Source organism: Poecilia latipinna, unplaced genomic scaffold (assembly GCF_001443285.1).
Source record: "Poecilia latipinna isolate Pla-1442-1.1 unplaced genomic scaffold, P_latipinna-1.0 Scaffold487, whole genome shotgun sequence".
Classification (NCBI taxonomy): Eukaryota; Metazoa; Chordata; class Actinopteri; order Cyprinodontiformes; family Poeciliidae; genus Poecilia; species Poecilia latipinna.
Genome location: NW_015113103.1, coordinates 119,208 through 142,894, shown reverse-complemented (window position 1 = coordinate 142,894; position 23,687 = coordinate 119,208). Strand labels below are relative to the sequence as shown.

Genomic DNA, 23,687 nt, shown 5'->3' with positions numbered 1-23,687 from the left:
AAGCACACCGGGAGGGAGTCACATGGTTACGTCATAATGACGTCATCAGGACGTTGTTCTTGTGCTACTCACGAAACTTTTGGTTACAGGTTTCTTTTTTTTTTTCTTCTTCTTTTTTTTCAGTGTTATGATTATTTTATTTATTTTGTATACTTTGATACGAGTTTGCTTGAGTTAAAAATTATTGTAATGTATTTTTTTCTTATCTCTCTTTTTTTAACCTGCCTGGATGTCCATCCACAACTTTTTTTTCACCTGAAGATGAGCACAATAAACACCATCTAAAGTGAACCACGGTATTGGCCTTTCATTTTTGTCCAAGTGATAGCAGAACCCCCCCCCCCAACACACACACACACACACAGTAACTTAAAGAAATCATGTAGTTTTAACAGTAATATAACATATTGAACGTTGACATAGTGTGATTCTTTGTTTTTGCCACTGGAGGGCAATGCAGCATTATTCCTTTCAGGATCTATAATCCATAAAGTTTCAAAAGACAGAAAATCTAAAAAAGGGGAAAAAAAGTAAAATGTCAAAAATATGCATTAGAAGACAATTTATTCCAAATTAACATAGATCTCAGATTGGAATTAATTTTAAATTAAGCCCCATCTCTAAATCATACCTTGTATACTGTCAGCTCTGCTATTAGCATACCTGCATCTGAACCTAAAGAAAAACTCCTCTGAGCAATTTTGCAAGAAGGAAAGACACTGTCTTTAGTTCTACCCGAAATGATGTGGCATCTGCAAGTTGGGTAACTGAGGTGAAAGAGCATTACAAGGAGAGGGAGTTGAGAGTCTAAAAGAGAGTCACAGAGAGTTCACATGTCTCTCTGCGTTGTAGGGAAAATGCAAAATCTGTGATTTGACATCTGCGCTCTGTAGCCCAGTAACATGGCATTGTATAACCGCATGTTTATTTTTGCTCCTGATTTTGAAAAATCATCTTTTTACTCATAAGCATTTATTAATATTTTTCATCAGCCCCATGGGACTACTAATATTCACTCGATGCAATACAAATAAATGATATATAATGTCCTAGGATGCACTAAAATAGGAAACTGCATTTTTTTCTTTTAATTATAGGTGTCAATGACAGGATTTAGCCTAATTTTTGCTTCTATTTTATTGTCATGCCACGGGATCATGCCATAAATGAGGCCTTTATTTAAAGTTCCTACAAGGACTGCATTAGCCTTTCAGTAATATTTACTGAACCTACTGGCCCATGTCAAGAAACTGCAGGATAGAGGTTGAGCCGGGTGTAATTTTCTGCAGCCCAGGCACAGTTGTTGACATTTGCTTTAATTCATCGGTTCAGGCAAAGGGTATTTTAGCAGTATGTATTACATTAGCCACTATCTTCAATTCAATTTAGTTCAATTCATGGCGTCCTGCTTCTTTCCAATTAAGGTTAGTTGTGCGGTAAACAGATCCATGATCCCTGCGCTCGGAGGAAGGACTATGTCTTATTTCATTCTGATTCCACTCTCCATCATGTGTTTGGAACGGGAAATGATGTAAATTACTTGTGACAGTTCTGACCCATTTGGAAATCTTTCCACACAACATGAGTTTGTGAACTCTACCTTTCTTACCCGTGTTGTTCCTAATGTTCTTAGTGGCCACAAAGAGTTTTTATCTCAGCACCATTGTAGCAAATTTTCATTGACCTGCTGCCTTTAAAATTGTCTCACAAGGACTTTTGATCAGATATATTTATTTTGGCATGGAGTTTCTTTCTGTTGTAGATATATTCATAGCTCTTAAATATATATGCACATCCTTATAATTTTTTTATATAATTATAAATCATACAGTACTTGTATAAATTATGTTTTGTTTTTATTTCCATGCTGTCTTATAAAAAGTAAACAATATATTATTCTGAAATATCACACAAAACAGCTTTTTATTTGTACAACTGTATAAATCATAAACATATTCAACTGTTATTGCTGTTACAACATAAGTAATAAAACACAAAAATTAAAAAGATCCTAACAATTATTCTTGTATAAAACATTTATTTCATATTATTAGTAGTAGTTGCTATAATTATTACAAGAAATTGCAGTGTAAATCAGATTTGAGTTCAGATGTGATTTTTTTGCACAAATAATTTGTGATTAAATGTTTATCATTTAATCTTCTTTCTGCAGTCCTCTTGGTTGCATTTAGAAGTTTTGTAATTTCAAGAAAACAAAAAACAAAAAAGCATCTGGGAATGTTTAAACAAAGTAAATGTTGTGTCTATGTACCTTTTTTTTTTTTAGAAACCTTATCGTAGACACACACACATAAATTCAACTTACAAAAACCGATACGGTCCTGGTATTTCTGCTTCACCGAATGTACATTCATGCATGACTTGTTTTCTACCAATATTTGTTTTTCTGGTAGAAAATATAAACATATTTGTTTTCTTAAGTCAACAAAAATGTGCATTAAAATATATATAAAAAAACTATATTAAACATCAAGACTGCCCTCCATAAAACTGCACATGAGAAATGAGAATTTACTCCTGACTAAAACTAACTGATGGATTGGTCCGTTTATGAGTTACCACAAAGGCAACCAGTAAACTTTCTTTGATCTGCAAAATGATCGCACATGTTTCCCAGTGTTTTGGTAACGACAGATGTGGCCAACAGAATTTTGTCCATGCTCTTGTCCAATTCCTATGATATCGCAAAGATGCTGCGAATGCTTTTTTTTTTTTTTTTTTTTCATGCCATTATTCCTTTGCTCTTAATTTTAGTTGTGGAAGTAACAGAACGTGGCTTCTGGCAGTACTTAAAAGCACAGGCTTTGGCAGACATCCTTTAGCTTCACCCAGTAACTATGTTTCTAGTAGGAAATGACACAGGCACTTTAAAAAGGGTAAGAAAGCAATGTAAAATATATCAATTATAAAAGGCATTTCTTTTTATATAATATTTTAATGAGAAATGCAATGTTTTACATTATTTCTGCACCCAATAAATGAATAGAATTATGTATTATGATAAATGTTGGATTAAACAATGAAGTGGTGATGTTTATATAAAAAAATAATATAAAAAAGGTGTTTAGAAAAACTGTCTTTGTGAACAGTATTCAACAACATACCTCTAGCAGGAAAAATATTGTGTTCAAATGTTCAACGTCTGCTGTGATAAATTTGTGTTTTAAAATGTAGATTTTCAACTCAGATTTTTCTGTTTTTTGGAAACATTACTTTTGTATGTTTTAACAGATATTACCTTAGAATGGGCCATATTTTATTCTTAAAAACTATGGTTATACAATGATAATGATGCTTTACAAAGAAGAGATATGTTATTCAATTATTCTACATTTTACAACCAAATGTGGGACAGATTCTCCAGCTGCCGACTGAAGTTGGAATCTATGCTAGTATTGGATGTAAATTGTATTTCGAGATGTAGGTAGACTAATTGTACTCCTAATTTGTGTTCCTTATTGGTCTTATCTCCCTTGAAAAAGAGATGTTGATCTCAAGGCATTTCTTAGTTAAGTGACAGTTAACTAAATAAATTATGCCCTTTGTCTTATTAAGTTATAAAGGCTAATGAGTTGCTTACACAGACATTACTAAATTTTCTATAATTTTCCATCCTCTTTAAATTCTACTTATCATTTGATATAAATTTGACTGAAAGCATCTTTACATTTGTGCCAAAAATGCAAACTTACATTTCGGTTATAGATTGATGCCTGATTTTATTATTTCTGTTACCTAAATAACAAATACAACATCAGCTGCAGATCACAGTAATCATGCCTAATCCCTGTTTTTCTCCCCGGTCTTACGTTTTTTTCCCATGAGCTCTGACATTTTAGTCTCTATCGGTTTTCTCTGATTCTCTGATATACTGAGCTCTTAGGCATTCAGGTGTTGGGGTTGGCTGCTTACGGGTGGTCAAAAGGTAGCAGCTCTGAGGGCTCGGCATACCATTGGGGTCCCCCTCCCCACTGAACTCTTGAACCTTCTCCTCTCCTGCCCATGGGGTAAACCTCTTAACGCACGCGCCATTCTCCGCCAGGTCAGGCCAAGGTCTGTAGCCTTTCACGCGTTGGCTGCTAATGAGGTTTCAAAATCTCCAAGCAGGGTGAAGGCAGTCTGACCCACACTTGAGAAACTGAGGCTGTGAGAGACGGCAGTACCCTTGGTCTAAATTGCTTTTGACATAAAACCATCAAGCAATCTGCAGCAGTCTGGCTCTGAGGGCAACACCAAGAGAAGTAATAGTAACTCAAATGTTTAATTTGACCTCAAAAATGATCTCTGGATTTGCAGCTGCCTTTGGGTAAGTCCTTTCTGATGAGTATCCAATGTGACATTTGTGGACATGAAAGCAGGCACAAACTTGTTAGCCATGTTCTTATGGTTGTGTATTAGAGGGACACGTATTAAAGTTTAAACTCCAGGAATTTGGATTATTTCTCAAGGATTTTTCTTTTGCAAATCTTTGTGTGAGCTCAATGAAATGTGAAAAATATTGAATGAAATTGTTCTGTTATTCAGTGTTAGAAAACATATTGCTATGAAAGATATTAAATTGTCTTAAATCAATTTTCTGTTTGGTCTTTAAGGTTACCCTGAAATAAATAATGATGAAATACCTTGAAATACCGAGATACTAAGCTCTGAACAACTGTCCAAAACTTGGTAGAGTATCTTTTTTCTGTTTTAGGTCACTGCAAAATAAAATTTTGATTTTATTTTGCAGTGACTACCCAGCATTTTGTCACTTAGTGAGATGCAAACTTTTTTTTTCTTCTTATTTTTGACAAGGTCACTGGACTACCAGCTTTAGAATTTACTGTTGCAGAATAACAAGCCCCTGCCCTCCGTTCCACATTAAAGACTCCCCACTGGCTCATCTCACCTTACTAGAGCTCATTTCCACAGCAAAATGGAAACCCAAGGTAAAGTTGATTTTTTTTATATAAATTTAAGCAGCTACTAAACATAGTAACATTCAGCAAACATATTGCAACTGAAGGCTTGCTAAAGTGGTTTCAAAAATATTTTCAAAAGCATCCATAGACTACTGTTGCATTAATTGTTTTTTTTCCTCTTTACATAATTACAGAAATATAACTGGTGATGCATTTACTGCATTCTTTATGTGCAGTGATTATGCAGTTTAATTCTATTGTCAATTTGAAATAACTGTCAGTATAATATTCTTTTATAAATGAATTTAGATTATTTTATTTTTGTATATTAGATTTCAGGTTTTTTTGCTGTAATTCCTAATTTGATATGTATTTTTAAATTATTTTGAATACTTCAAATGTACTCATGAACTAATTTATAGTCCTTTATTTTAATTATTTTATATTGTGAATGTGACTTAATTCTTCCATTTGCAAAACACCTGATATTTGCTGTTTATTTCTTTTACACTTTTATCTTCTCTTACATATAATATGCAACAATATTAAACAGAGTTTCTGTAACACTGCTTGATTTAATTCTATAGTATGAACTACTCCTATTGTTCATGTGTAACTCCGTGTTAAGTACCAGGTGAGTTGTATACTGTTAGGCGATATAGTAGCTGCAGCTATACATTAAGCATGATTAATTGCATATACTATTTAATATATTAAATTGTGCACAGCAAGAAAAAAGTGAATAATTATCTATTGATAATTAGTAAGATTGACATTTAAATGTGCATCTATTATAAGGTTTTGTTTAGGTAGGTTCTTTACAGATGTTAAATGAGATAAAGGATAAGTTAAGCAGGCGTAGGATTTAACAAGTATTTGTTTCTTTTATCTTCCTTTTTGAACTTACAAATATCAGTTGTATTTAGGTTCAAGGTTTCATAATGCCCAAATCTTAATTATGAAGCTTTACACTCACGGTTCGTTGTCACAAGATTTCATTTATTTATCTGTGCATTAATATTAATAGAAACTATATTCTTATAATAAATAAATAAATTACATCGTCCCTGGTACCATTCATATTACATCCATTTCATAAAAAAATCATGAAATACACTTAAAGTGAGAAAGAAATTAGCAGGATTCCACGTTCTTTCACTGTATGTAAATAAATTAACAAACAGAAAAATGTAAAGCAGCGTTCTGATTTTATTAGATTTAACATTGACTAGTGATAAAAAATTATTTTACATTTGGTTAGGGGTTTTATATCACTGCCATATTTTAAATTATAATTTTGTAACACCAGTTACATGCTTCTCTGTCTGTTTTGTTTTCCTATCCTGAAATTACCAATATTATAGTTGGTTTCAATTTAGTTTATGGCAACTAATGGTTTTATGCATAAAAATACCAACATTGTATCTACAATAGTTAAATAAAACAGACAAACAAATGGAGCTTGCTACAAGTTTGGTTGGGGATTTTGATATAAAGATTTATTTACATTATTAAAAAATGGAAATAATCCTATTTGAATTTGGTATGATTAAATTCATATTATTGAATAGATTTTGCAATGCTTAATTGTGTTTTGAATTTTTTACATTTTACAGCTTTTTAAAAATTAATGCCATAATTTAACAACCCTGTGGGCTTTCACAGGTTCTTTGTCTAGAGCGGAAAAAAATAGTTGAAATGTGGTAAATAAATCAACTACTGGCCACATTTTCTGTTTTTCGTAACAGATCTTATTTTTTATTGAGGAGAGTCAATTTGGGCTTTCCATTTTAGAAAATAAAACAATGACAATATTACAAATAATGAAATTGTTACATCATTCACAGGGTTACAGTCAATATACATTTTATACAGAAATACAGGATCTCCCACATCAGTCACAGTGGTCTGAACCGGCACTGGTCTATTATGTGGGCATTAACAGATCAGTGGAACAGGGATATCCCCCTAACTGCACTAATCAGGAGCCAGAGTGGTATTTGGTGGAGGGGGTAGATGTTGGGGGCAGGTGGGAGCAACAGAGGGGAACACACAGTCACACAGGAGAAAACATCTGCCAGGACGCTGTAATGGTACAAATGTTTGTTCAACAGGGGAAAATACACGGGCTTACTCTTAGCAGCAGCCAGTATTTGTCCATCAGCAGCTTGCTCAAGTCTCCAAAACACTGGAGATTTGCCTGCTGCAGAATTCACAAACTAAATGGGCTTGAAAATGTCAGTCTAAGAACATTTGAAACACATCAGTAGAGGGCGCCATGCTGCTTCCCGCTGCAGCTGTTAAACTACACAACATGAGGCTGACTTCTTTATAACATGGATCGGCTCATGTTTATCATGTAACTGTAACACTCAGACTTTACCCTTTTCCTCCGTCCTTTAAAAAATGACACACTGTAAAGGGAAGGCTGAGTAGTTCTGCTTTGCATCGCAGATATAAAGATTAAACTAATTGTTTTGCTACAGAAAAATGTAGTTTGAAAATGTGGAAAGCAATCATTGACGTCAGAGCCAAAAGGCATTTAAAAAAAAAAAAAAAAAAGTAAAAAGCTTTTTTAATGAGTGCAGCAGGAGAATATGTATGTAAATTAAGCAATGTGCACAATTATCTTTTATATATATGTATATATTTACAAATCACCAACTGTCTGAGTAATCATCAAATAATAAAAATATCCAACTACATATCTTAATTTTGATATCCATTGCCGTTTGAGGGAATCATTTCACTTACATCAAATATTCTGTCTCATTTCAGAGGAAATAAAAAAATAATTACAGTGAAAATTCCTTCAGAAATATTCTTGCCATAAATGTGTCACGGATGAATCAGAAACCTCATTTTTTATACATTTTAACACTCTGTATTCAGTTGCTTAAATTAAACATAAGGGGCCCACTGTTCAATGTGCTCCCTAAACTGCAACAATGTAGAGTTGCAAGAATTAGATTACTTTTTAAAATTTTACAATGCAAATATTTTTTTTTCTAATTTCATAATGCAAATCTGAAATTTAAAATGCAAAACCAGCAAAAGTACTTGCCTTGCAAAAAAAAAAAAAAAAAAAAAAAATAGACAGTAATCAGAAGGGATTACCCACAACCTCTTTAAGGTAGTTCCTTAAAGTAAATGTCAAGAATAATTGCTTGATTAATAACTCAAAGTCTTGGCAGCATCCAGAGACAAGCCTCTGAATGAGCCATGATGGGGCTGGAGTAACGACATACCGTACCTTGCCAGCCTTTCGCATACTGCAAATTAATTTCTTGCACATTAAGAGCTTTTCCTGATGACGGAATATTTCCCACACTGTGAGAATACATGCTACATTTTAAAACAAAACTGATGAGCTGGTACATGCTGCGAAATAAAAAAATAGAAGTGGGAAAAGGTCAGAAAAAACACTAAGTATTGGTGGCATCTAGGTCACAGTACTGCCTCTCACTTTGCTTCCCCATTTTCTGTGGCTCACGATTCTCCCCCTCTACTTTTACAAAGTGTTTCATGAAAAAATTCCAGCGCAATATTTGCTATTATGTATCCTGCTGCAGAGGAAAAGAAAAAAAAAATCAATCCCTCTCTGCTTTAAAGTCGGTGGACAGCTGGGGATAAAGTAAGATAGGATGACAGTGGTGGAGTAACTGAGGTTTCTCTCTCTTTTTTTTTTTTTTTCAAAGAGAGTGTTTAGTGCCAAAGCTGCCTGTAGTTGGAACATGAAAACTCAGGTCAGCGTCTGAAGGTTTGGTTCAAGTAAACATGAGAAGCATTGTCCAGTCTGGAGGAATCTCAGTGGCACATACCATTAGGACAAGACAAGACACAACTGCTATGCTGTTGAATGTTAATATGCCTGCTGCTGCTGATGCGTTTTAAACACGCCGAGACGGAACCAGACAACTGGCCAAAGCCGACTAAGAGTAGATCAGAAGAAGCCGTTTGACAGGTGGTCGACAGGCATGTGTGTTATCAGGAGGACAGAGAGAAGAAATCGGTGCCTGGGCAGAGAAGCTGTGATCTGGGTGCAGCCGCCCCACTGTGACCAGACACATCTGACCGATGGCTCACAGCTGGACACCCATGTCTGTCTGTCAGCTCTCAGGGCAGAGCCCGGCAGGAGCTCGGCATTACTGCTTATCATTTATTGGTCGTGTGCATAAACCCATGTCTGATTTACCATCTTTGAAGAGTCACGGGGTTTTCTTGAACTCCATCTCCCCTTTTTTACAAAACTTACAACAGGTTAACAGCAACAACACAAACCAGGACTGGCAGTTCTGTACTCATGTAAAAGTTAGTCATCATAAAATAATATACAATGAATGCATACATGTGAAGACAGAAGCTTTTACCAAGTAAAGCTTTATCTACATGGTTTTGTGCATGATTTGTCCTTCAAAAATAAATGGAAAGCAAGAAGATCCCGAGAGTTGGTAACAAAAAATAAACTCAAAACTCATGGGAACAATAGAAATTCAAAAATAGTCATACCAGAATTGCAACAATATAGCACACATTTTAGTTTTTATTCAACAAGCGTATGACTGTGACATGACTGTGAATGTAAAACAACTGTGTGGTATCAAAACTTTAATCATTGAAGCATAAACATCCTTTTTTTTTAAACAGGAAAACTGGAAGAATACTGAATATAGTACTAGACTAATCGCTGCAAATCAAAGCACTGTGAAATTAACCACTCACTCAGCATGCTATCAAACACAAGATTTGACACTGTTAGAAGCTACCTTTCTCTTTGTGTGTGTGACATGTGAGTGCAACATGTGCAAGTACGCACAGACGGCACTTGAGATAAACACCCTGAAGGAGGATGCTGTAACTTGATTATTTTGTCTCTCTGTAGAGTCTGATGTAAACAGTAGAACCTGTTCTTATTTTTTGTTTTTATCTTTTTCTAAGAATCTCTGCTGGAAGTCAGTTTTGCTATCTTTTTGCACAAGCTAAAACGATGCAGCTAGAGGCAACAACTACTTAAATCCTCCCTGTAGTACCTGTAGTCGTTCCTTCAGCTCTTGAACTAATCGCCTAGAATAACTATCTCTGAGTCATCATGTTATGGCAGGTCAAGTGCATCTGATATGTACAGCACAGGATCATGACTAGAGTGTGAAGGGGAAGAGTTCTATTTGGCAGACTGTGAATATTTCACTGAGAAAAAAAATAAACTAGTCTTTAGTTAGAGGAAGCATGGCAAGAGGGATTCTTCAATACAAAATATCAACATTAAAAATTTCTCTCAGTGAGAGAAAAGTTTTTCCCATTTTCTGTCGAGCCGATTTCACTGCAAGATTTGTCCATTTCACTGATTGTGGTTTTAACATCAGTCTATGCCACAAGTTGTCCATTTCATGGTTTGCATTTCTTTTTTTTTTTTTTTTTCCTTTTTTATTTACCTGTGGTACCAGTTGGGCGTGCATGTCAAGTTCCCCTTTGTCCTCCAAAAGGCCACAGAGATCTCTGCGTTTCCACATGCGGTCCAACATTTAAAACAAAAGACAATTTCCACACTTTGTTGAAGATCCTCTCCTCAACTCTTCCTTCGTTTCTTTTGTTGCCCTTTTAAAGGGTAGCTTTCCTACTCAGTTCTCTAGTGTACAACCTCATATCATCTATAAATTTAGATAAACTCCTTTCCTTATCAGTTTTTTTTTCCTCTTTAAAAAAAAAATCTTTACAAAATTAGCAGAATAAACAAAAAAAAAGGGGGTAATAAATGCTGAAACAAATAAAATTGGTGGAAGATTGGAAACTGATTTGCTGGTCACTTCTAACCTCCCGTATTTCTGGCTCTAATGGTGGGTTTGGCTGTGGGCCGCCTGGATTCTTCATCACTTTGACTTGCAGCGTCACAGCTCTCCACAACTTATCCCAAGCATGGAGGGAGAGCCAGGGAGGAGAGAGAGGAGGAGGAGAGAGGGAACAGGAGAGGGGAACGTGGGGCTTGATAGCAGCCTGGTGGGAAGACCAGACACAATGCCACACAGGAAAAAAGAAAATCCACTGCATTCTCCACGTCCAGAGCCCTGTCTCCCAACACCTTTTGCCCCCCTCTGCTCCTCTCAGGAGGGTCAAACCTCCACTGACTGAATCTGGTTCATCTGTGCACGCATCATCTGGACGCTGTTCAGGATCTTCTTTTGATGGCCTGCTAAAGTCACACCAACCCTCAAGATGTCACTGTGAAGCACAAAAAACACAGCCTAATGTTACCAATGGCTATATACAATATTTTATAACCAACCTATATATTATTGATGCATGTATAGAAAACAAAACTGTTAGCACTAATGGACATCTGAGAATGCCAGAATAAAATCTGAGGTTCCACAAGACTTTGTTTTGAAACCACTGTTGATTTATTACAAAAGTAATATCTGTATATCTGCTACTTCAGTTATTTTCTTTCCTGTAATAATTAGATTTTTTCATAAAAATGTTTCATGACAAGTATAACTTGTCATCTTAAAAATATTTTCCATTGGTTGAGTTTAAACTTATCTCCAAAAGTACACACTTATTGTAACCTTTCTTCCATCTTATCAGTACATTTTTCTTTTTGTTCTCCATTGGGTTTGCTATGACTCTGTTGTGACATGCTGCAAAAATTATTATATTTAATTGACAGAAGTTTTCGCTGATTTGTTGGTGTATCACTTTTTATGGAGCAAAAGTAATGCTTAGATTGACATGCATACATGTTTTTTTTTTTACTACAGCTTACTCTATTTAAAGATCTTTCACTCTATAAAAGTTGTGGCAATGCAAACATTATTTAGTCACAACAGGGCAGCTATTTATCTACTCCTATGCTGCATCTTAGCGGTAACCACATTTGTTGGATTGCACATTACCATCTGTTTGCCTGAAAAACTGAAGCTAAACATCTCTGTGGGCTGATCTCTGGCTTGTATTGTTGGAACCCTGACAGGAAATGACTTTTGTTGTTTCTGTACAAGCGGGATGATACTTTTTTCCAGCAACTTAACCCCATGTGCTCTTTTTCCCTCTTTAAAGTAAGGATCAGTAGGGCCTTGTTTAACACATGAAAAAGGCTTTAAAAAATCCCAAGCTTTAAGTTATTGTGCCCACTGTTTAGCGTCCCAAGTCAAACATTATTTGAAAATAGCATCCAGAAATAGCATAAATTACAACAGGCCGCAGTTTCTGCTAAGATTTAAACCCCAAACCTCTGAACACCCACTACTTTTCAAAGTTTTCTCTTGCACTTATCAGAACTTCAGTGCAGGCCAAGGTATCATTAACACTTACTCCATGGTCATCTGAGACACCACATCAAATGTAGAAAAGTCAGAATTGGCAAAGTTTTCTTTGTACTGGCCCATTTTGATGGCATCCAGCCACTCATCCACAGTGCTGAAGGTGGAGAAGTCTGGGATGCTGCGGTCCAGGAGAGGGAGATGGACCCTACAGGGGAGATAAGAGGGATGGATTAAGAATAATAATAGTTCAAAGAGGAAGATATAACATCATGGTCAGTCCAGACCACCTGCAGACGATTCAAACATGAATTATTATGTTACATTTTCAAAATGTTTGACAGCACGTAGAGAATCCCACAAGCCTAATCCATGAAAAAATATTTTCCAAACCGTTTCCTCATAAAGGGTATTTTCCAAATGAGGTGATAGTCTTCAGGGAGCCAGCGTATTCACTGAGTGTCTGTGGAAAATCTGGGTTGTGGTTCTGCACTATACCGCAAATGAAAGCACAGGCCGGGATAATGGAAATCAGCAAAGCCCTGGCCCTGACAGCAAACTAACACCCAAAGCAGAGATGCCTGAAAATGTTTTGTTTAAAAAAAACAAAACAAAAAAAAAAACTGCAGAGCTGCTCCAACCCCAGGGTTGCCTGGAGCATTCGTGGGAAGGTTTGGATCGATCAAACCAAAAGGCTTTAATTTACATAACCACTAGGCGCCAGGAAAAACAAGAGAAACTGCATTTGGCAAATGTGAAGAGTGCCACAGCTGACACTGTCGCAAAAGCACAAATATTTTAGTCAACAATTGAAAGCCTTGTTGCCGACAGAAGCTGAGATGAATCATACACTTAAAAATGTTATCCATATCAGTGCGGAAGAAACCAAAATAAAAAGGCCTGTTTTCTGTGATGCCAATGGAGACATGAATAAACGCACAACCAAATACCTCACGGGGAGAAGAAGGAATCACAAAAAGGAGAAAAGTGCAGTCTGAAAATACAAAGACTCAGCTTGTGTTTTACTTACCCTGAAGATAAAGGAGTCATAGCTTTCAGTGTGTTCGGATTACGGATCATCTTGTCGAGGTTGTTAACAATCTGGCTAAACTTGGGACGGTTGTTTCGGTCCTTCTGCCAGCAGTCCAACATGAGCTGGTGCAGCGCGTTGGGACAGTCCATCGGCGGGGGCAGCCGGTAGTCCTGCTCTATAGCATTAATGACCTGCGGGGGGAGATAAATCACTTTAAGGAACATATCACATATCAAAACATGCAGTTTCCCACAAAAAATAAATAAATAAATCTATTCTAAATTTGGAGTTATTAGTGACAATTAGTTCAGGTATTGTTTTATGTATTTATTAATTGTCTGACTTATTCACATGTCAATATATCGCTAGTGAAATATTTGCAACTAATTCACAGCTTCTTTAGTAAATAAAGTTATTTAAAAACAAATTTTATATTTAGGTTATCTTTGTCCCATGTTAAAATTTGTTTAAGTATGTGAAAAAAATAAATTTGATCAAAAATAAATTAATTAAACAAAAAACTGAACAAATCGGTAAGGAAGCAAAAAGTTTTTGACAGCACTTTATGATGTAACACAGATGCCTACTTGTCTTACTCACTTTTCAAAATGCTTCAAACAAGAAAACATATCATTTAAGAAAAAGAAAAAAAAAATTAGAATGTCAAAATATAATTGATTTCTAGTGTAGTTTCAAAATTACCTCTGGTTTTAAGCAGTTTATTTCAATTTTTCATTGTTGTTTTCAAAAGAACCAATAGAAAAGTGCTGTAGAGTTAACTGTATGTTCCATTTTCCTGACACACTACTGTAAAAATACAGACTAGGTGTTTTTTTTTCTTCTTTTTTTAAGCAACATACTCTGTGCTAAAAATTTGATAATCAAACACCTTTTTTAGTGTATTTAATTTTCAGTTCCCATAAAGCCACTTTACAGGTCTGACACTTGTATACAGAGGTAGTGCATAGTTAACAGAGAGGAACAACCCCAAGCACACTTGCAGGAAGGGCACACAATCCCCTGCTCATTATCAGGGTCATTAAAGAAACTCCATTCAGACGCAGATTAATCTTATTCACAAGACCTCCAAACGAGGACCCCGATGGAGCAGAAACACTATCTGGAGCTGCTAATATGATAACCGTTGAGGTTCTCAGTCCCTCTTAGCACATTAGTGTTCTCGCTTTCAATTTGAAACTATTTTCATTATCTCTCTCCCTATAATTTGCTCTCTCCTTCACTACCCAGAGGGAAACAGAAAATGGAGGCTCCAGTCAAGAGCAGAAATTGTCCACTGAACACTGCTGTGCATTTCAAATGATCTGATTATGTCTGTGTGTAAAGTGTGGGGGAATTTTCATATAATTGTGTGTCTCCTTTCTCTTGTGTTTAGCCAAGAGAAAGGAGACACCATTGACAAATTTTATCTCAGAGGAATTTGAGGCTTTATTAGAACGCAGCGAACCAAAAATATATATGTGCGCTGAGAGTTGGGGAATAAATGTTTTAGGGTGGCCCCTAGCCTAAAAAAATTAACAGCACCAGTGAAAATGACAAAAAGCTTGTTAAATACGTACATCTTGATTGGTCATGTCCCAGTAAGGTCTCTCTCCGTAAGACATGACTTCCCACATGACAATCCCATAGCTCCACACATCGCTAGCTGAGGTGAACTTCCTGTATTGGATTGCTTCGGGAGCGGTCCATCGGATAGGAATCTTCCCTCCCTGTGAAAATGAGGGGAATGACCCAAATGAGGCAAGTGACACCGAAACCTGACCGCCGCAGTCTGGAGAGACACTATTCACAGAAACAATACTAATTGTAATCCAAACTGCGAGGTGAATATAACAAAACTCATGTTCATGGAATTTTCTAGCCAGAAGAAGGATGAGGAAAACAAGTGGAGAGATGACATTTGTCCTGATAGGGGGGAACAGAGTGGGAGGGCACTGTGGCATACGTCAATCCCTGGTTTAGTCCTTAAAATAACACGGAAAAAACAACAAAAAAAAAACCTTCTGGCAGAACTATGCAAAGAGTTGTCAAGCAAGGACTCATTTGACTTATTTTAGAAGACTGATAATATCCACCAAAAATCAGTTGAGTGTGTATACAAGGTAAGAGTTCAAATATTTTATTACCAGAGCACTTGTGTACGTAGGATCTGATGTATCGTCCTCCAAGAAGCGTGAGAGACCGAAGTCTGACACTTTGCACACAAGGTTGCTGTTGACCAGGATGTTCCGAGCAGCAAGGTCACGATGCACATAATTCATGTCAGCAAGGTACTTCATGCCCGAAGCAATGCCACGTAGCATACCAACAAGCTGGATCACAGTGAACTGCCCATCGTTTTGCTGAGGAAAAGATGTATTAGGTCATAAATTATTTATAGATCAAAGGGAAAACAAATCTCTTAATACATGAGGCTCACATGACAATACTGTACTGCAGTAATCGTAAAAAGGATAAATCTCAAGGTGAAATTTGATTCAGTGACAGACAACTTCTGGGGTTGCTTGAAAAAGTATCTTATTGGGTTTTAATGGCATATCTGAGTATTTATGTTTAGATATTTTTTTTTATATAACCCCAGAAAAAAAAAACAACATTATTTTTATTTTATTTTATGCAGGGGCAACTATACTATCTAGACTGTCCACAAAATGCACTGGTTTCATGGTTGCAGTTTAACTCTTCTTTTAAACACATTGAAATTCTAAGCATATGCTGCATTATGGAAACAATGATATTTTGTTACAGCATTTTATAAAGCGTCTTTGACAATGTTCCTCCAGGTTATTTGTTTTTTAGATTATGTGTAAAGTCTGCCTGTTTGAATCAGTTTGTTGAGACTTCAGTATTTATATTGTACTAACAGTGAAGAATTACTAAGCGGTGCCGTCGAGAGCTTTCTTCTCTCCAGTTATGCATTCTAGCATATAAAAACACCATATGGATGTGTTAACAAGGTCAAAAGCTTGATTCTCACCGGGGGTGGCCTTTAACCACCAAACTGCCAGCCATATGCCAGTTTTTAAGATTTTTACTTAGGTTGTCTTGTTTAATAATAACCTTGCAATGGCTCGACCTTTTGATCAAAGTTTTATGCAAAATGTCTTTGTTCGCATCGTGAATCACAATTAAGATATGAATTAAGACATACACCAGAAAAATATGCATGTACTGGAGAGAGCTACAATGATTAGGGTGATGGCAAGTAGGTCTGCCAACGTCAAAGATTTCATCACCAAAGACAGACAGGAAAAATATCAGTGGACATAAAACAGCAACTGTTTTTTATGAAAATAATTAATAATGCGCTTAGTGACAATGACATCTATACCAGTTCACCTCACAAGAAAAGACATTTTGAAACTTGTTTAAAGTTTGATGCCCATTTAAACATTTCAATTAATAACAGGGGAATGAAATTGATTATTTATCTATTTATGATTAGAATAATGATAGGATTAGATCATTATTTATCTTCCTGAATTTCAGTGCAGGAATGGCACTGCACTTTATCCTAATATTACCTTCAGTGACAAGATTGAGGAATGGTTGGTACAGATCAAACATAATGAAGTTATTTTCAGCACACGTTTTAAGAGGGAATCCTGTCGGTGCTGCACACCAACAGGTTTTGGTTGAGCTTAACTTGCCTCTGTGGGACTAGGCAGGACTAAGCTGGGACTGGCTGTCTGCATACAGCTGTCCCCCTTTCCGTTCTGGTGACGGCTTTATACCCCATGCTCGGGTAGTGTCTGGAGCAGTGGTGCAGCTGTGCCTCCAACTGGGCACACCTGCATTACTTCCACCACCCACCATGATGCAAGGAAACCAGACGACCCCGGATAATGGGGCATGGGAGTATAAGGTTGAGTGTGGACTGACAAAAAAAAAAAAAAAAAAAAAAAGCTAAAGGTGGAAATAGCAGAGCAGGCAATAAAGGCCCAGACCGCAGCAAAAATGCATACAACCTATTTCTCTTTCTAACATTTTACTCCTCATTAGCTGAGTGGATAACTCTCATCATGCCAAGCTGCCCATCTTTGTGTAGCACAGCAATTAAACAGGATGTATTATTCATGAAACCTTTCTCACACATACACACTAGCACCTAATCTAAAAGCCATCTTGCCATATACTTTAATTGGACCAAATTCCCCTATGTGATTTGGGTCAAGTCAGGGGAAAGACATACCCCTAAATAATGTCAGTAAAGGTCTTGTTTGAGTTTTAAGAAATAACTCAGGGAAATCTGGAGTTCATTCTGTTTATTTTCTCAGCTTATAGGTGGCTCAAGATTCAGTCCCAGCTATGATCTCTCAATCCCCGCTCCATTTCCTCAGCTTGTTTTTTCTACAGCAGTTAAGCCAAACCTTCAGCAGGCAGCTCAGTAGTCTCTACTGCCGTTGTTGCAAACAAACAGCCATCAATTGCTCTAAAAGATACAAATCATGTTCAGAGGCTTTGACACTGTCAGCAGCTGTTGCCAAACTGTCACTGTTGGGTGCTACAAAGCTTTACTGTTGTTTTCAAAACAAGTGGGCTGTCAAATATGTTTAACATGCATCTACATATACAGAAAAACAGCTTTCACTGCAAGATCAGATTCCCCTTGCAAACCAAAAAAAAAAAAAAAAAAAACCTGATCCTTTGCCTCTCCGAGGTCGGAGGCAGAATGCAAATAAAGGCTCTGAGTGTGAACCCAGGCTCAGCGGTGCGCTGACAGGGGTTTTTATGTTGAATTCGGGATGATGGCTTTGATGTTGTCTTGGAGGAGGAAGTTAATACTGACAACTCGGGATGGTTGTCAGTGGTAAAGACAGTGTTTAGGCATCTTAAGCCTACAGTGAAATTGAATTTTAAAGTAAATAAATAAATAAACAAAAAAACAAAAACAACTTTTATAAATGCTTGATTTCTAAATGTGTTGTTTATGCACACATAGTTTACTGTTTTATGAAACACATTTAAAAGTATTACGGTATTTCATAGACATACACCTTATAAGCTGGCAACTTTTTCACAGTGAACCCTGATTTTTGCCCACCCAACTTTGGAGATGGGCACTCACCCACCTATTTGGAGATACCTTTTAGGTAATACCTTTTAGGTATCACCAAATAATAGACTATTATCCACATCTGCTTTTGTCATCACAAATGACTTCAATCTATAAAGTGTATGCATTCTTTCAAAATAATCTTTAACTGAGGATTGCTCTGGCTTTATTCATGAGCATGACTTTCACCGGTTGCTTGGTCATTTTAAATCAGTGTTTCCCAAACATTCCAGCTTCTAACCCAGTATATAACCCACCAATAACTCGTTTAAGATTATAAATTTAGATTATAAGACAATTAAAGAAGGTGATAACAAAAGCAAACCAGCCTCATAAACCACTACACTATGTTGAATAATTTGTTTCTGCTTTTTTTAACCTTTTGAAAGGATTTTGTCAAAAATATGCATTATCAGAAATATTCTTTACATTTATTTTTATTGCAGGAATAAAAATATTCCGTCTTTTGTGTATCATAAACCGCAGATAAGTCAGAGCCGCAACATTTGGAAACACCTTCTCTTGACATTTTTGGATATAAAATAAAAAGAATCAGCACACAAAATGTGTACAAAGTCTTTCTTCACAGTGAATGAACCCATTTATGAATCATGGAGTCCATTCAGGTATTTCTCTGTACATTGTCTTTGCACATTAAAAAAGCTCATTTAAAAGCTGTTTTAAATAAATAAAGTGAGAAGGCCTATGTCAGGGGTCCCCAAACTTTTTCCTGCGAGGGCCACATAGCTGTTCCTTTCTCTGGTCGGGGGCCGGTCTTAGTTTTTGGAGACAGAAACCTTAGAAAATTCTTGTCGACGGGGGGGGGGTGTCGCGCTTTTAGCTAGATTTTTACCCAGAATGCAAATGGAAAAAACCGTGAGTGAAACGGTGACTGGGACTGACGAGTATATATTCCATTGAGGGAAAGTTAGCTTGAGGGCCGTAGCTTGGGGACCCCTGGCCTATGTGTAATTCTTATAAGCCATTCTTACTATGCTTACTGAGAGTGGTTGAATATCAGATATTTCAAATTAACTCTCTTTTAGAAAACACCATGCATCATGAGCCCAAGTTATTTGTACACTGCTCTGCTCATTCACTTAAAAAGCCAACAGCATCAAATAGAGTAGAAGCAAGCATGCAAAACCATCAGAACAAAAGACTTGATTCGATTCTGCAACTATCCCAACACAGTTAGTGATGGGCTGTGTAACATGTCATCCTATAGTGGTTTCATGTTTAAACATATGACATTTATTTTAAGCCTTGAAAAGTATCTGAATTATTTAACGTGGGATGTAAATGGAGGGTTCTATATAATGTCCCTCGCTGGGGAGATTGTGAAAATCAAAAAAATCCAATGAACTCATGAGCACTTTATATTTCATGTCAGGGAGCAGAAGACAAAAAAATAATTAGAATTTCATAAGCATCCATGCGTGGTGCTGCATAATAAGCAGCGAGCCCAAGAGTGACAACAATTCTTCGTTCCACCTGACAAGACACTTTATGAAACAGAGCACAGTAAAGACTGACAGAAAATATTATTGAGAGATGGGATAAAAATGAGCATTTGCAATTGAGTACAATAACTCTCCGCTGGTAATAAGGACCTACTACGGTAAAATTACCTCCAGCAATTGAATTTGATTAATCTTTATTATGCGAGTTGTTGAATTGTGTTCTAGATATTAGTATGCTGTATGCGGAGCAGGACTGATTGCCTCTTGTCAGCTTTTGACAGATAGTTTGAATTTATCTCAAGAGTTGTTTAGTGCAGTAGAATATGCTAGACAGAGTTGTCATAAACTCATTATGCTGAGATCATTGAATCATCTCTTTTATTCTCGTCAAAGCACAAGCTTTGAACAGAGACCTCCATGCTTCAAAGGAGGCAGTTTTTGAGGCCAACACTGTTGTTAGAGCTATCATTACTCTGTAGAGCTGTAAAATTGTTAGTAGTAAAAGTAAAAGCATAAAAACTGCAATAGGGGAAAATTTTCTGGTTTCTTACTCTCAGGAAGGTATCAAGGGATCCATTCTCCATGAATTCAGTGATGATCATTACAGGACTGCTCTTGGTAACCACTCCTTCAAGATGAATGACGTTAGGATGGTCAAACTGACCCATGATGCTGGCCTCGCTCAGGAAGTCTCTCCGTTGCTTTTCCGTATAGCCAGACTTCAGGGTCTTTATGGCCACAAACATCTCTCTTTTTCCGGGGAGCTTTAAGTTGCCGCTGCACACTTCCCCGAACTCCCCTGTTAAAAAGTAACATGGAAAATAGATCAATTTATAAATCCCCCATAATTAAATGTGGAACTAGAATTATGCAACACCTACACCAACTGCACCTACTTTGACTTAGCTATAGCTTTGGAAAATGCTTTATTCCAATCATGGTTCAGTGAGATTTCTTCCTTACCTGCACCAATGACCTGTTCAATCTTCACGCAGGATATATCAATCTCCTTGGCAAACTCCCTCACTGCCTCATTTGGGTCCTCATACGTGAATGGATCAATGTAAATCTTCATTCCTGGAGACACTTGGAAGACAGGAAAGAGCCACTATAATATTTAATTGATGTGGTCATGTTAGCAGACCTATGGGCCAGACAGTCAAATGCAGTGAGATTCAGCAATAATTCATTCATGTTCCATTTCCACAGTCCTGTGCAATTATGGGATATTTTTTTTTCTAAGACATAAAGGTAATGAAGGCTGGAAGATGGAGGAGGTACTGTAATTACAAACGGTGGTTATGACAAGTACCTGATGGCCACTGTGTGTGGTTGTTCAGTCAGCAAGGACATGGCACCGTCAGTCATCTTATCTGTGATTTAGTGGGTTAATATATATATCATCTCCAGTGAGCCACAGTGCCATTAACACTCAGGAGAGGAACCAGGGTCCTGTATTGGCATCGCTCAACTCCACCTCTAGAAATAAATTGGCCTAAGCTGCAATACCAGGTAAATTGGCTTAAGGTGGCCTTTAAGTATGTGGGGACTTAAGTGTCCTGAGTTTTAAATCCGATTATACTGCACATACCTCCACATCAGACCTGAGGCCATCTGAATGGATGCACAACTCACACATGGTCGGCTGCAGTGCAAGAATAGCATGCACACTGCCTCAAAACCTGGCAGACTGCAGCGAGAAAACATGCTGCAGAAATGGAACAGATGGAAAAGATCTTGCCCGGTGCAACCCCCCATTACTAAAGCCCACAATCTCTTCTCAAGCTGAAGCACGGTTCAAAAGACCACCTTCCTTTAATGGCAAAGACCACCATAAACAAGGGCAAAAGCCTGAACTGTGAGTGGTGTGAGAACAGGATGCACACAAGACACGTTGGCTTCTGATAATATCTGTGAAATAGCCAGCTATTTACTGGCACACTCTTGACTGTAGCTAAAACTGGAGTCCTTTGCACTGCCTGACTGAATTCTGCTGAGAAAGTTATTGTCTTATGGGTGAAACTGACTTACTAAAGAGGAAAGTGCTGAGACAAAAGTGCTGAGACAAAATTACACAATTGTATAAAGTCAACAGTTAAAAAAAAAAGATCTGTTAATGGGGTCAGACGGAAATATCTTTCTTACAGAATTATCCATGCATTAACGTCACTGAAACTCTTTCTGAACTATAAGAAGGAAGAAAATCATTGAATAACTCCACTTATTCACCAAATCCCTTTGAAATTTTTGACAAAAGCAAATGACTCATGTACATTAGTAGTCTAACGGCCTTTAACATAAGTGAAGACTGACCTATTTCTAACATAATGGAATTAGTTGACTATGAAATGTGATGTCTGGAACACACAGCTGAACACAAATCTTGTCGTTAAGTCCACACCCTAAGTGAGCGGAATCAAATAATGGGAAAGATTTCACAAAGGTGCAGGCCAGGGGTAGTGAACGGCCGCTGTGCAGGGTCCGCAGACAAGGACAGCAGCAAGCAAGGTGGTAGCCATGGAGACAGGTGTGTGAGGCTGTTGCGCGCTGGATGGGTGCCACAGGGATAAACTGCGTGACACGGCAGTCATAGATACAGGTGTGTCTAATCCTGGAGCGGAAGCTGTTGGTGAGAGTGAGCGGAGATGAGCGGTGGTGGTGGTGGTTTACTCACTGTGGCCGCTGGTGTAGTGCTGCAGTTTGTCTGTGTATTCTGAATCACCCCTGTCAAAGCCACGCCTCCTGGGGAAAAGACAAAGAACTCTAGCGCTGGCTCAGAGAGAGAGAGTAAGGAGGGGGAGAACACATGAATCAAACACCCCCAGGTGTAGCTAAGCTGGAGATAAATCGGCTAAAACCAGAATAGAGGGTAGAAAAGGGGTTTTTTGTTTTGTTTTATTGCTGCACAAAAGAAGGCATTTACACCAGCATACCACACAAACATAACTAGATCTTTCTTTTTAGAACCTGCTTGGTTTTAGTGGATGCATTAATTGTATCGCTGTGGCAATTATTGTATAGTTAATGCATAATTTCCTTTTTTTTTCCAATATGCATGCATTTTTACAATCTACAGTCTAAAGACAGAGTATTAAAAACAATGTACTGGTGCATGTCAGTGAATTAGATTATTTAAAAATAAATTAATTTATATTTAATATTATTAAAAAGGCAAAAATCATAAACTACCTTAATTTTGCACAGATTGGTATTTTTAACATTTATATTTGTGCACATTTTTGATAATTATGGCTTGCAGCTAAAATAAATATCAAAAAATTCAAAAAATGACATTAAGAAATCATTTTTAAAGTATATGTTTTATGTTGAAACCTGCACAATTAAGAAGACTGTTGATTTACAGTTTCCCAGGATGCAGTTGTTAAGCGTATCCACAATGTAATTGCTAAAGAAGCTGGCTGTTCACAAAATGGCGCATTTTAGCATATATATGAAAAGTTCAGTGAAAGAAAAACGTGGTAGAAAAAAATCCACAAGCAACATATAGAACGTTTGCTCATAGATAACGTCCTTCTTTGTAGATTTTTAATATTTTTTAAATAACTCTTAAATAATAGAAGCAGACCTTTTCATTTTGTCTTTCCTGCACAATCTTTATTATGTCAGTTTGAAACCATAACCTAAGACAATGAGTTACTGCATATGTAAAAGCCTTGGGGAAATCTGCAGCAGTAACACTGTAAGGTTAAGGAATTTATCTTGCACATACTTTTCAGACTTAGAAATGCTGCACAGGTGCAGACCTGCACTGTCAATATGACTGGCCCAAGTGGGAACTGAAATCCAAGCCAGAATACATGAAGATTTAATACTTCTGCAACTGAAGTATCCGCAGAGCTTTAATTTTTAAACACCAAGACTTAAATGTAGGGCTGTTGTAAACGAATATTTTAGTAATCGAGTAATCTATCGATTATT

At 36.9% G+C, this 23,687-nt stretch overlaps 1 protein-coding gene across 4 annotated transcripts in view; it reads right to left on the bottom strand.

Moving 5' to 3' along the window:
* Positions 1 to 8,600: 8,600 nt before the first annotated feature.
* Positions 8,601 to 23,687, bottom strand: part of ephb2b (eph receptor B2b) — a 130,539-nt gene continuing 115,452 nt past the window's right edge. The window contains exons 9-16 of one of the 4 annotated variants that reach the window (XM_015039810.1): positions 22,423 to 22,490; positions 20,712 to 20,834; positions 20,300 to 20,547; positions 15,356 to 15,571; positions 14,789 to 14,938; positions 13,209 to 13,402; positions 12,231 to 12,386; positions 8,601 to 11,138 (exon numbers count right to left, since the gene is read on the bottom strand). In XM_015039810.1, coding sequence (XP_014895296.1) covers positions 11,030 to 11,138; positions 12,231 to 12,386; positions 13,209 to 13,402; positions 14,789 to 14,938; positions 15,356 to 15,571; positions 20,300 to 20,547; positions 20,712 to 20,834; positions 22,423 to 22,490 — 1,264 coding nt within the window. In that variant the 3' untranslated portion in view covers positions 8,601 to 11,029. The remainder of the gene's footprint in view (positions 11,139 to 12,230; positions 12,387 to 13,208; positions 13,403 to 14,788; positions 14,939 to 15,355; positions 15,572 to 20,299; positions 20,548 to 20,711; positions 20,835 to 22,422; positions 22,491 to 23,687) is intronic. The other 3 variants (XM_015039813.1, XM_015039812.1, XM_015039814.1) reach the window with 3 other exon arrangements.